The 13,488-nt window shown below is 39.9% G+C and overlaps 1 protein-coding gene across 1 annotated transcript in view; it reads left to right on the forward strand.

Moving 5' to 3' along the window:
* Positions 1-13,488, forward strand: part of LOC118333861 (dedicator of cytokinesis protein 2-like) — a gene marked incomplete in the record, with an annotated part of 95,202 nt that overhangs the window by 66,445 nt on the left and 15,269 nt on the right. Inside the window, 9 exon segments of the mRNA XM_035669663.1 lie at positions 7,492-7,590; positions 7,743-7,837; positions 8,748-8,826; positions 8,957-9,057; positions 9,341-9,399; positions 9,706-9,854; positions 10,212-10,297; positions 10,606-10,762; positions 13,357-13,397. Coding sequence (XP_035525556.1) covers positions 7,492-7,590; positions 7,743-7,837; positions 8,748-8,826; positions 8,957-9,057; positions 9,341-9,399; positions 9,706-9,854; positions 10,212-10,297; positions 10,606-10,762; positions 13,357-13,397 — 866 coding nt within the window.

Genomic DNA, 13,488 nt, shown 5'->3' on the forward strand with positions numbered 1-13,488 from the left:
CTCTCTCTCTCCCCCCCTCTTTCTGCCTCTCTGATCTATCTCAATCAAATTTTTTCTACACCTACCTCAATTCTCACTCTGACTCTCTCTCTTTAGCTTTACCGTCACTCTGTCATTAATTTATCCGCTGTCTGTGTCTTTCACTCCATCTCTGTCTATTTCCCTATTTCTGTCTCTTGATTGGTAGCTAATCTAATGCCATGCACTAGTGTATGTGTGTGTGTGTTTGTGTGTGTGCCTGCATTGACCCTGGCATGGTGGTAGACCTACAGAAACTTTGGCAGCATAAAAGTGTCTGCTCCTGGGAGTCGAGCCAGGACACAAACAAACACACACGCTTGAACACATAGAAACACACACTCTTGCTTCTATCAGTCACTTTATTTATATCTTTGCTTTTCTGCGTGAACGCAGACTACTATTGCCTCGTTCTCTCTCCCTGTCTTGTTCTGTCGCTTTTTCTCCCTGGTATCTTCACCTCACTAGCCACTGTCAGCTATTTTGTCGCTGTCCTCCCTCTTCTTTGCCCCACTTTAGCCTCCTCACGCCTTTCTCTCCTCTTATTTCATCTTCATCTCTCACACACCCCTAATCCCTTGTGTTTGACTGTCCCACCTCCCACACTCCTTCTATCTTATTCTCTTTTTTTCTCTGCTCCTATTCATATTAGTCGAGGATGAGACTTCTGACCCCTTTTTTGAGGCAAACCAGACAAAAACCAAGATAAATTGAATAGAAAGTGAGATTAAACGCCACATGACATCAGGTTCTAATTATGCTTAATTATGAGCGCTTTGTCTTTTGTGCACGGCAGGAAGTGTGTGTTTGCAATTTAATTTCCTCATTTGTCATGCATCAGGAAAGATGAGAATATTTTGCAGGCATTCACTTCTTTTACAGGAACGTTTCAGTTTTAAATTTTGAGTTAGACATTTGCGTAGGATTAGTTATGTTTAATTATTGTAAGGTTGTTGTTAGTGTTAGCAGTTGTGAAATAAAAACACCAATTAATCAGAAATTCTCACAAACATAGAACTTTTGTGTGGCTTACGTAACTGTGTTTTCAGTGTTTTGAGAGCATATCTATGTTCCCAGGGTCCTAAATTCCCTAACCCCCTACCCCTAACCCTAGAGCTGGGGACCATAGGACCCTGGGAACATGGGAGGGACCACATTTTGAGTTATGTCTCTGTGAGTGTGTGTGTGTATGTACAATGAATTATTACCTTTGAATTTTTGTGTGTGTGTTCCCTGAGTGGTCCCTTGATGCAATGTCCATGTGAATGTCCCTCCTGACCCCTCCCCCATCTGAAAATAACTGGTGATGTATGCGCCACTGCAAAGTGGTTGACTCACCTTGCGTTGTGTTTCAATTGACCTCTGGTGAGATGAGCAAAGGGGTGTGTGCGCGCGGCCGTGTGAATGTGTTTGTGCACATTACATAAGCAGCACGAGTACAGCGACACATGGGGCTTTCAAAAATAATACACGTGTGCACAAAAAAAGGTCTCAGTAATTTGATTTTGGAGTGTAGGATGAGAAAAGAAGTGTCATTTTGTCTTCTCTTCTCTTCTCATTATTCCTTTCCCCTTGACCTCTCTCCCTCCTTTTGCTTTCTCTTCCGTATTTGTATCAACCGTTTGTGTCTCTTTGTACTTGACTGGGAAATGGGAGTCTGAGGACACATTGATATGTTTTCTGAACAGTGAACCATATTCACATACTCACTGGAATGTAAACATCAATGCACATACATAAACACTCATGTTACCACTTTCTCTTTCTCTGCCTCAGACAAACACACAGCCACATCACCCTGACACACAACAACTCTAATTACACCTCCGCACCATCCATCTCTATCTTTCATCCCTCCTCTACTTCCCACCTCAGCCCCCAGGTGTCGGAAAAACGTGTGCAAGTGTGTGTTTGTGTGTAATAGAGGGGGGTCAGACATGAGCATCTGCCTGTGAAGGTACAGTGAGGAACGCTGCAGGCTTCCAGTGAGACTGTGTTTTCTAGATGTTCTATTTTGAAAAATGATGAAAAATCACAGTTGAGAGCAGTGTAATGACTTCCCACCTGGGGGGACGCCACAAAAGGACAGAGGAGGGAACAGGAGAAGAAAAAAGGAAAGGGTGGTGAGCAGAGCACAGGCATGATATGGACCTAAATGAAGGTTTTGTGAAAGGCATCAATGGACCTGATATGGAATTATTTGAATGGATGGTTGTTGTTATCCCCCCAAGCCTTGAATTGAAACTGATTTATTCATGCATTTGGTTCTGTTTTGCTGCATGAATAACTTCCTGTCTGTCTTTCAGCTTGTCCTCGACTCTTGTAATAGGCTAAATGTCTTTGATATTGGCAATTAAATAGGTGAGAACATACAAGTAGACACAAAAAACATCCATGTGTACCTGGTGGATTACTTGTTCCACTGTTCCACACAGTAACAGTTGTGATTTACATGCTAGAAACATTTCTTCGTGTTCCTTTTACAGATTAAACCCTAACAATTTAAGTATTTAAATTAGGGCTGTCAAAGTTAATGCCTTAATGCTCTGTCTTAATTTAAAATGAATTATATGTTAATTATATTTAATTGCATTAATTGTGATTCACTGTTTATCCCACTGGGCATCTCTTGGGGATAATGAACTTTAAACAGAAAATTCCAACTTGGTGACATAAAGTAAGTCTATGTAAGTTTTGAAAGAAGACATAGCATAATCTCCCTCTCCAATGAAAAGTTAAATTTATAATAAATAAAATGGACAGTGAGCTACTTACCACACTGAGGACATATGCTGCTACATTTAACATTTCAGTGATTTTATCACCATTTTCATGGCTGTGCTGTGACAGTTTTTTCAAAAGTTTTTGTTCCTGGAACCAATGTCTGCAATCACTGAGAATGCTCCCTGCATCCCTATTGACAAATGCGCGGATAGGACAGAAGTAAACAAGCCTCAGCTGCAGTGCCACTGCAGTAATGGTGTATTTAAATGCAATAACTCTGTTATGTATGCCAGACAGTGGCTCAGAAAATGTGACAAAGAGGGACTCCATGTAAGAGACTTTTGCAAGACACAAATTAACAATGGGGTGTGGAAATAAACAGTGCAAGCATTGCATGGACGTGAGCTGTGGAGGTGATGAAAGCACTAAAGACGGTGATTCAGAGTGGATCTCTGCTGTAGGAATGGGAAGAGAGTGAGGACATCGGCCAGCTTTTATAGCCTTTAAGACCCATCCATGTCAGGCAATAGCCTGCTGAGGCTGGCCCGGACAACCTCTGAAACAGTGGGAGGGATGTTACATGCTTTTGCCGATAAATAGTTCCTGGAGATCCGGTAGAGCCTGTGTAAAATATAGTCATCAAAATGATCTGGGGACCTTTTTATCTTTAAATCACCAAAACCACACTTATTATGTCAGAGGGCAAAATCCACAAGCCTCTGCTGCATGAAATTAATTTCATTTTAATAATGTCCATCAAATCCTACATTTACCTTGTGCTGCATGATGACACTGGACAGACCAATGACCACTAAATACAGTTTTATTTGATTTATAATGGAAGAAATCCTAGATTGCAAGTTTATTTTTATAATAATAAGCAGGCAGGTAATGCCAGCTGGGTTTAAGTACTACACAGATCATTTACATTCAGACTGTGTAGGTCGGCATTCATGTTTTTCTCCCCCAAAACTCTCATAGAGAATTTTTAAACTAGTAATTTGAGACGAAAAACCTTACACTGGTTAATCTGTCAGAGGGTGCAATTGCCGACTGTGACCAATGCAAATATCTCTGCTTTCATTGACAATGAAAGTGTTAAGCTTGATTCTGCCACCACAGTAATGGCAGAATTGCATAAATCAGTCAGCAGATCTTTGTATTCAAACAGCTGCTCGAGGTGTTGAAGATTTTGATTTCAACGACCCTGTGACCTTTTCTCTAGCCCCACCTTCAAAACAAATTGTATATTTTTAACTCCATTTCTGATAAGTTTGTTCTAAAATCAGAAAAGAAATGTTGTTTCTTTATATCAACAATTTTGTACTGTGGAGCGTAATGAACATTGCAGCTTAAAGTGATTCCCAGCGAGCCTTAGTTTAGATTTATTTCAAGTGGTGCAGGTGCATTTTTTTTTTTTTAGGTAACTGTCATTTTGATGCAACTCTGAAATTACAGCTGCTAATACATTATTAACTTGAGTGGCCAGAGTGAGAGACTGGATAGATAAATCGAGTGAAAGGGAAGGAGAGAGGAGGAGGCGGGGGAAGGGAGAGAAATCCCAGACCTCGTCAGCATCTGTGTCCTGTTTTGTCAGTAATCTCTTCACTGTTGCGTAAGGCCTTCGCCTCAACAAGCTCTGAGCTCACTTTCTCTCTCTCTCTCTCTCTCTCTCTGTCACACACACTGTATTAGTCCGTAGTTTAATCAATATACCCAAGGATTATATGTCTCGCATATGTCTTTGCATGCCATGCAATGTGTTGATGAAACACATTCATGTGTGAGGACACAGACAGTGGATGGTCGGATATTTGGCCCTTTGAACATTTTATGTTTGTGTGTGTTTTAGATGGTGTTAAGGGAGATTGAGACCATAAGTCCTCAGAGGCGACCAATTACACTGAAGTAGGGCAATACGACACGTGACCTACACTTCAACACACACACAGGCACAGGGAACATGAAACCAGAAAGTAGTGAACTGTTGGGTAGTTTTGGTGTGTGTGTGTGTGTATATGTGTGTGTGTGTGTGTTCTTAATCCTATTACTGATCAACCATTACACACTTAGGAGGCAAAGGAGGAAGAGAGAGAGGGAGGTCGAGAAGTAGAAAGAGATTTAGAGTTAGTAAATTTTGCTACTTGCTCCTGTCTGCCTCATGGGGTGTTTTTCTTTCCATTTGCTATAGTGTAATTAGATCATTTAAATGCCTGCTATCATGTCAGGAAAACTGTAACTAGCAGTATTTTTCATTGTTCAGTTAATTTGAAGGACAATCTAAACCTTGCTCCCTCAATTTTGGAACTGTTCCTTACAGTACTTACTTACTCGCTACTTTAGTGCCACACCAAATTCATCTCCAAGTACTTTCAAGGGTGGATCATGTGATGGGAACATGAGGGAGTAAAAGAGAAGAGGGAAAGAAGGGAAGAGAGATTAAAGGTTTCTGGTGTCACCACACTGTAAGAAGAAAGTTGTGTGGAGGATGGGGGTGGTTATGCACTGAGCTCAAACACTCACACATCCAAGAACACTCAGTCCAACTGAAAACCCTTCCTTTACCAATGTGTGTGTGTGTGTGTGTGTGTGCCTTTACATTTGCTCTACAACTATACACAGTGAAAATATGTTTTTGTTTGCATATGTTACTCAAAAGGTATGTTTTCTTATTAGTATGCAGCGCAAACACACACACAAACACAAACATACACCCTTCACATTTGGATCAGATGAAAGCAGTCACCACTTTTACCAAGCATCTTTTATCTTCAATTAGCCATCCATCATCCTTCATCTCTGTCTCATGTTTCCCTTTTCTGCCACCAACTCTGGAGAGTAATTTCACCAAAACCTTGACAGATGTACCTGTACAGCGTGTGAGCTTGTGCACAGCAGAGGGAAGGATCAGAGAACGTCAATGTAGAACACTGGATATTAACAGTGTGCTCTTTATGAATCAAACTCCTCCTGGTCTCCATGAGGTTTCCGCAGCCACTTTCAGGCTCAACATGCTAACTTTTAATGCTGTGACAGTTTGTGCCTACTTGTTTATGGACAGCTCAAGAAATGAAAATAAAGAGGCAGATTGAAAGAAGAAAGTGGGGACATTGAAAGAGAAAAATAGCAAAAGTAACAGGGCAAGGACTTCATGTTTTGTAGGTCTTTTGTCATTGTCAATTTTTTCTATTTTTATGTTTGTTTTCCAGAGAAATGTTCAATTTAAGTTTTACCATGTTTCATTTTAGGTTCTCAATAGAACCTCATTTTATTGACTGGACAGAAAATACAAAGGGAAGAGAGAGAAATAATTAAGAAAGTAACATCAGACAAGCAGGTGGAGTGGAAGGCGCTGGCAGTAGATAACCTGAATTTGGCTAGACCAACCAATCAATATGTTAGCACTCGAAGGGTTAGTACCATGGGATATATTTTTGCATTCTTGCCGTTGGTTATTTCTGTTTTCTTCTGGTCAGTGTAGGTCAGTCTCTGTTCTTTTCTTCTCTGTTTTCTTCTCTTTTGCTGCCCACCTCCCCTCTGAGTGTCTCCACCCTCGCTGCCTCTGTTTGTGGGAAGGTTTGTGCAAAATTTCCATAAATTTTGTGCTTTAATCCAGCTCAAGGAGATTTCCGCAGAATAAGAAGTGTTTACACACTTAAAACCTGAACCTTTTCTTACCTATCCTCATCTTTCATGTCTATCTTTCTTTCACAGTGATACCAGTGCTGTTTCCATCTTCCTCCTCTTGTCTCTTGACTATCCATCACTTTCATCCTCCATTTCTAATATTCCTTATTACCAGTCTCTCTGTGAGTTTTATTGTTACTGGTATTATTCAGAATGAAGTGCACATACTGGGGAGTTATTACCTCATTAAAAACTGAAATCAGGAGCTTCTTTTGTTGTGTTTTATATTGTACATTGTTTTGTATGATATGATTTTTTGATATCTTGTTTTTACTATGCCATACTGTGTAAAATGTCTTCTCCTTTGTGTTGGCATTGAAGTTCACCTCATCTTGCATGAGACGCTAGTGTTTGTCAAAACTATTCTCTTTGGTGTTGCTGGTGTTGCTCTGTGTAATATATGTAAGGCTGTCTACTCTTTCTTTACAAATTGTTAATCAAATTACACATGTTAAAAGTGATTTCTTTAAGCCTTTCACACCTTCATACCATTTGCTGTCACAGGCAACATTGAAAGCTTTTAATTTGTGTTATACAGAAATTCTGAATGTTTTTTTGAAATCTTACCTAGTGGCAGAGGTCCACAATTTAAACTATAGAAAACAATTTAGAAACTGCAGAGGCTGCCAGTCTTCCTGGCAGAGGTTATGTTTCTAATAATTACGCTAATTTGTGAATAACATGGGGGTAACGACTTGTTGATGCATACTGCATTTTTAAAAATAACATCACAACAATTTTACTTGCTCAGAGCGCTGCCCTTTTGTTCCAGGTCATGGAAGCAGCATGTGATGATGTTGAAGCTGTGTGGACCTCAGCATAAATTGTAGCTCAAATTAGCAAATGACATCAGAGGTTTTATTTGAAATTCTCTTTAGGCAGCCTTAGACATGGTGCAGCAGCAAATTACTTTAAGAGATTTAAATGTCTTTGGCTTTAGATGTATAGTACTCAGTCTAAGAGCAGCTGCACAGTGCCCAAAAAGTAATGGCACATCTCTCTCTCGCTCTCTCTCTCTCTCCCTTTCTCCCTTTCTCTCTCCCACACTCACAACCTTCGTAGTCCAGGGTGGTAGCCTGCATGACAGCTATCCTCAGTCAGATGGATGATCGTCACTATGCTACATACATAGAAACCTTCAGTGGAACCTCAGATCTAGTGGTAAGTACACACACACATACACACCTGCAGATGTCTCAAAACTGTCTCAAACTGTATTGAATGAAGATATATAAATATATATCTTCATTCAATACAGTTATATATATATATATATATATATCATTTTCCTTCTCTTCCCCTTATCACTACAGGACTTCCTGATGGAGTCCTTCCTGCTTTTCAAGGACCTGATTGGGAAACATGTGTATCCCTCTGACTGGATGGCCATGATCATGGTACAGAACAGGTACTATACTACAACCATACATATACACAGTCCCAGGTCTGCTTTTCTAACCTAATAGGCCACAACTGCCCCAGTACGACCTGCTATTGGGACATTGAGGTGCGGTGTATGTGATTTTTAAAGGATTGTCTGGCATCCACAGAGACTAGTGCATCCGCACAAACCCACACAGGGATAAGTTAGAGATAGTAAAGCTGGGATCAGGGTTGCAATGATGAAAAAAGCTGATATGACAAATGTGTTTGTGTATGTGAGCTGAGGGAGTGAAAGCCATAGATGTATTTTGTGTGAAGTAAGCTAGAGGGGAGGCTACAGCTGTGTCAGAGGAAGAAAAAAGGCAAATAGGTCAAAGTGAGAGTGAGGGAGAGGAAAAGACAGGTTGATAAGGAGTTTGCAGAGTGGCGATAGGGAGGAGATGTGCAGGTAGAGAAAGAAAGAAAAGAAAGAAGGAGGTGAGGGAGTTATTCGGCTCTGAATAACGATGATAGATAGTGTTAAAGCAGAAACACTGAGAGCAGATTTGCTGCTTAACTTTAGAAATGCACAGACTCACAACTCAGTGATATACTGGCACACTGTGTGAAGTTGCTATCATGATCTGTCATTGTGACAGAAGTTTTGAATCTAAAGCAATATTACAGTCTTGTCTGTCTAAGAGATAGCACAGCTTTCAAAGCTGAAATTCTTTGATAAACATTGATAGATCATTGATAGATTCTCTTTTATTTATTCTTAAACATTACTTTTTTGCCTAAGGTTGTTTTTGATTTATTAATCATACATCAACAATCAAACTACTGCATTAAGGAAAATATTTTTTGCAGCATTGATTTCCATTTCACTTGATACAGTTCTACTTTATTGGTGTGTTTGGTTGTGTGTTTAATAAATGTGTGTCTCTGTCTGTTAGAGTGTTCCTGAGAGCCATCAATACCTATGCAGACACTATGAACCAAAAGTTCCTCAATAACGATGACTTTGAAGTACAGGTAAGTGTGTTTGTACGTATTTACAGGCTTTGTCTTATATTGACAGCTTCTCGTGTATTTTGTTTGTACTAATTTCAATATGGTTATCTATTGTCTCTCTCCACAACCCCCCTCTCCCCCCCTTGTCTAGTTGTGGAATAACTATTTCCACTTGGCGGTGGCGTTTATTACCCAGGAGTCTCTGCAGCTTCAGCATTTCTCGCCAACCAAGAGGAACAAGATTCTGGCCAAGTGAGAGAAGGACCATATAATTTCCTTATTTACCACACATTCTCTCTCCTGCTCTAATGAAACACTTAGTGATTTGTGATCTATTTTGGAGTCATTTACGTTTACGCTCCCACTGCCTATTAAAACCGCGTGGTGCCTGTAGATAGATTCAATTTAGTTCATGTTCAGGCAGATTAGTGCAGTGTTATCTCTTCCACTGGGCTGTTCAGTTTCTGAAGGTGAAAATAACAGTATTGACCAAGCCATTGTTTCCTAATGAATGGGCTGATTTCTCTTTTTTCAGATATGGAGACATGAGACGGCTCATTGGCTTTGCTATACGTGATATCTGGTACAAACTAGGTAAGAACATCTAGTTTAGTATGGTTGCCTGCTGCTTCTTGGAAGGCAAAAATGTGAGTTTGATTGTTTGGTTACAGCATGCTAATAATTATTCTCAATGTCATCACCATTTTACATATACACATATAGACAGACATCAATTAAACATATTATATTCAACAATATATTCTGAAGATAAGAAGCAGATTTCAAAGTCTATATTGCAGAAGGGAAAACTTGGATATTTTGGTAGCAGAAACATTTCTGGAGGCAAATATTGGATCAGATATAATTTTGTCCTTTTGATTTTGTGGGTGTGTCTTTTAGGCAGTCACAAGATCTGCTTCATCCCCGGCATGGTGGGTCCCATTCTGGAGATGACTTTGATCCCGGAGGAGGAGTTGAGAAGGGCCACCATTCCCATTTTCTTTGACATGATCACTTGTGAAAATGCACACTCTGGAAATTTCCACAAGGTAAAAACGTACTCATACATACAGAAATGTTCACACATTTCTGTAAGACTGATGTTCACACATTAAAGTGAACATTTCAGTATGCATAACAGAAATGTCTGAACCTCTTTATAGCCGTGTGTGCAAAAGTGTTCACACAGAGTATCTAAAGATTTACATTTGCACACACTAAATCCACACTTGCACAGAAACACATTGTGCTCTTCTATTGGTTTCCTGTGACGCTGCACATAAAAGTAAAAGACACCTTAATTATGCTTGCATAATTGATTTCTTCTTGTTCCTCCTTTCATGTGCTTTCTCGTCTCCGTTTGTTCTCCCTCTTTGCTTGCTCTTCCTCTCTCTTTTCTTCTGCAGTTTGAGAATGAGATCATTCTGAAGTTGGACCACGAGGTGGAGGGTGGAGGAGGAGACGAGCGATACATGCAGCTACTGGAGACCATGTAGGCCCGAGTATTAGAATATACCACAATTACAGCAGCCAATAATGCTTGACAAATATATAAACAAGTACAATTGCAGTAAAGTGATATTACTGTAACAATATGATATAGCAGTATAAATCTTTGGCATGGCTTGTTCTACTGTCTAAATAACTTCTAATAATACATTTCCTGCTAACCCTCAAAAAGTTCACTTTTGACACATTGGTCTCTCAGCAATACACTACAAAACCACAAAGCACTTAAGCACTGAGTATCAAAACAGAATTCTCTGATGATTAACTTGGGGATGCTCGTCTGTCTGACAGCCTGCTGGACTGCGCTGCCGAGAAACCCACACTGAAAACACATGTGCAGCACTTTGTTGCCTTGGTGAAGGGACTCCTCATCCGTCTCCTTGACTACCGCACCGTGATGAGCGATGACAGCCGCAACAACCGCATGAGCTGCACTGTCAATCTGCTGGTAAGTCCCACCTTCTATAAAACTTAGCTGGCTGAGTTGTCCTAGACTGGTCCTTTATATTGCTGTGGGCTTTTTATATGCTTCTCCACAACAAAAGTGTTCAAAGGGACTTTCTTAAAGTAACGCTACATAAGATTTGATATTCAAAGCCAGCTAATATTACTTACTAGTCCAACAGCAAAAAGGCTTCGCCATCTGTCTGCAGCCTTTTACTTCACTAAGCTCTCACTTACGACTAATAGTCAATCTGATATTTACTCAGTCACTCTCTCCTTTTCTTTTATTAGCTTTCTCTGTCGTCCTCTTGAATCTCCTAGCCTTTGCCATCTCCACAAATGCCGCTGAGCCCGGTTACATTGCCCCCTCACCAGACATTTTGTAGCAGTTACTTTACTGTCCATTAACAAACTCTGTAAATCCCAGAGGCTTGCGGTGGAGCAGCAGTAGCATATCAGAGGGAAAACTGGAAAATATTTTCAGTTAGTTTTATCAAAATGAGTGACATAGTATGTGGTGTGTGACTTAGTGCCATAAAGCATTACGTACTTGTCCAGACCCGGAATGACAGAAGCACAATTCATCCAATTACAGGTCAGTGTAGCATCAAAATGATTTTAAAGCTGTTATTTAGTATAAAAGTTACATAATCGGGGCCTATTTTGGAATTTCATCATATTGCTGTGAGCCTTTTCTCCATGTGAATTTCATCTTTCATTCATCATTTTTTGTTTTTTTCATGTTTAATTGATGCTCTGTGGTTCCCGTATGCTGTGAATCTGGCATGTATCACCATGGATTTGCATTTATTGACACTAACCTTGTGATTTGTGTACTGTACTTTCTAGCTGTAGTATTGAATCCCACAGCAAAGAGGTGCTGATCTCAGATACACACACGCTAACACACACATATACACATCAATAAACTCATTATTAATTAAAGGCTAATGTAAGAAAAGACTATTATGTGAGTTTGTTCCATACTGCCCTTAGTCAATAATCTCATCTCCTACCAAAAGAGCCACACTGACTGAAGAGTTCATTATGAAACACTGATTTTATGTCTTATCTTTCCTGCTAAAGTCTTTGTATTCCTTTACCACATTTAATTTGTGGGCTGGTTGATCTAAAGAAAAAGACTCATCTCTCTGTCTGGTCTCTGACTGTTTGCAAAGGGTTGCATCAGCTCCTGTCTGTTCCACATCCTTTCTCTTATGTGATCTCCTAATCAGATTCTCCCCCGCGGTATTCTCAGGTTTAGTAACAGATCCCATCTACTCGCCATATGATCGTCTCCACAGCAGATTAAATCATATAATTCCACCTCTTAACGGTGTCTTCCTTCTTTTTTTATGCATAGTTTTTTTATTTGAATTCTTTCCTAGAATTTTCCTTGTTGAAGACATTTCTAAAACGCCAAAGTTTAGGAGGATCAGTTAATCCTAAATGGAAGCGAGTCTATTTGTGTCTTTATGTGTTATTTTCTCCCTGAGGAGGGCAGGCTGCTGGCACGTGGCAGAAGTGTTTAGCTTGTAGCCTCTGGCAGCTGCCCATTAGCAATTCTCTTTCATTTGTTTAGCCAGCTTAAAATCCCTTCTGCAGGCTAGCAGGCACTATAGTACACTCTCCTGTTCATTCCCCCTCCGCAGGCTAATCTCACTTAGGAAGTACACACACATGCACACACAATCACATAGGTATTTGCTCTGCTTCCTCATGCAGATACACTTTCAAAGAAAATCAAATACTCTTGTACACATTCACAAACATACAGACACATACACACTGCTCAGGCTAAAGTAACCTTTGCTAGCCTCGAGCTAGGGACGCTTTCATCTGTTCACATAAGCATGTTGGTAGATATCACTTCCTCCATATTAGATATATATATATATATATATATAATAACGGGGATTTTTAAACAGCTGCCACTTGGTGTATTGTTATGTTTAAATGGTGCATTGAAGGTGATACTGTAGTTATTGTATTTTCAGAAGATGTGTGAAAGGCGAAGATTGACCTTCATGTAGATGGGCTAGCCTGCAGCAGGAAATTGGCTTACTTAAGTTAAAAAGCACTGATGCAAACAATATGTGTCTGACCTTTGCAAAAATAAATAAAGCAAGTAGATATAAATTTTACTACAGTATGCTTTGGCTTCCCAGTGAATCTCACAGTAATTGAGCTCATTTTGTTTGCCTATTTGTGATTGTATGTGTGTGCGTGTGTGTATTATTGTGTATGCTGGCTCATGCTGGTGGTGGGAGATGGGGTTACATCAGTTCGTTCCACTCCTCTATTCTCTGTAGATGTCATTAAACTTCATTAAACTGGGAGTTTGTGCTGCTTAACGAACAAATGTGCATGCACGCACTCCCACACATTATTACACACAGGCAATCAGAAGTACAGTATGTACAACACATGTAACGCACACATACAGCCATACAGACGAACTCTCGGCCACACGAATGCAAAATTAGAAACTTGCAGTCAGTGCAGTGTTGGAGAATTTGTCAAATGCATGCACCTATATGTATATGCAGACAGACACACCCGCAGACACTAACCCAACTTGTCCTTTTGATTTTGCAGAACTTTTACAAGGACATCAATCGTGAAGGGATGTATATCAGGTATTTACGTGATGATTTATGGTGCATGTCTGTGTTGTATGTGCAATGCATGCATGTATTTCTCTGAACATGTGTGTTTGTTTGTGTGTGT

Source organism: Morone saxatilis, unplaced genomic scaffold, assembly GCF_004916995.1.
Source record: "Morone saxatilis isolate NCDOM2014 unplaced genomic scaffold, NCSU_SB_2.0 Contig22, whole genome shotgun sequence".
Lineage (NCBI taxonomy): Eukaryota > Metazoa > Chordata > Actinopteri > Moronidae > Morone > Morone saxatilis.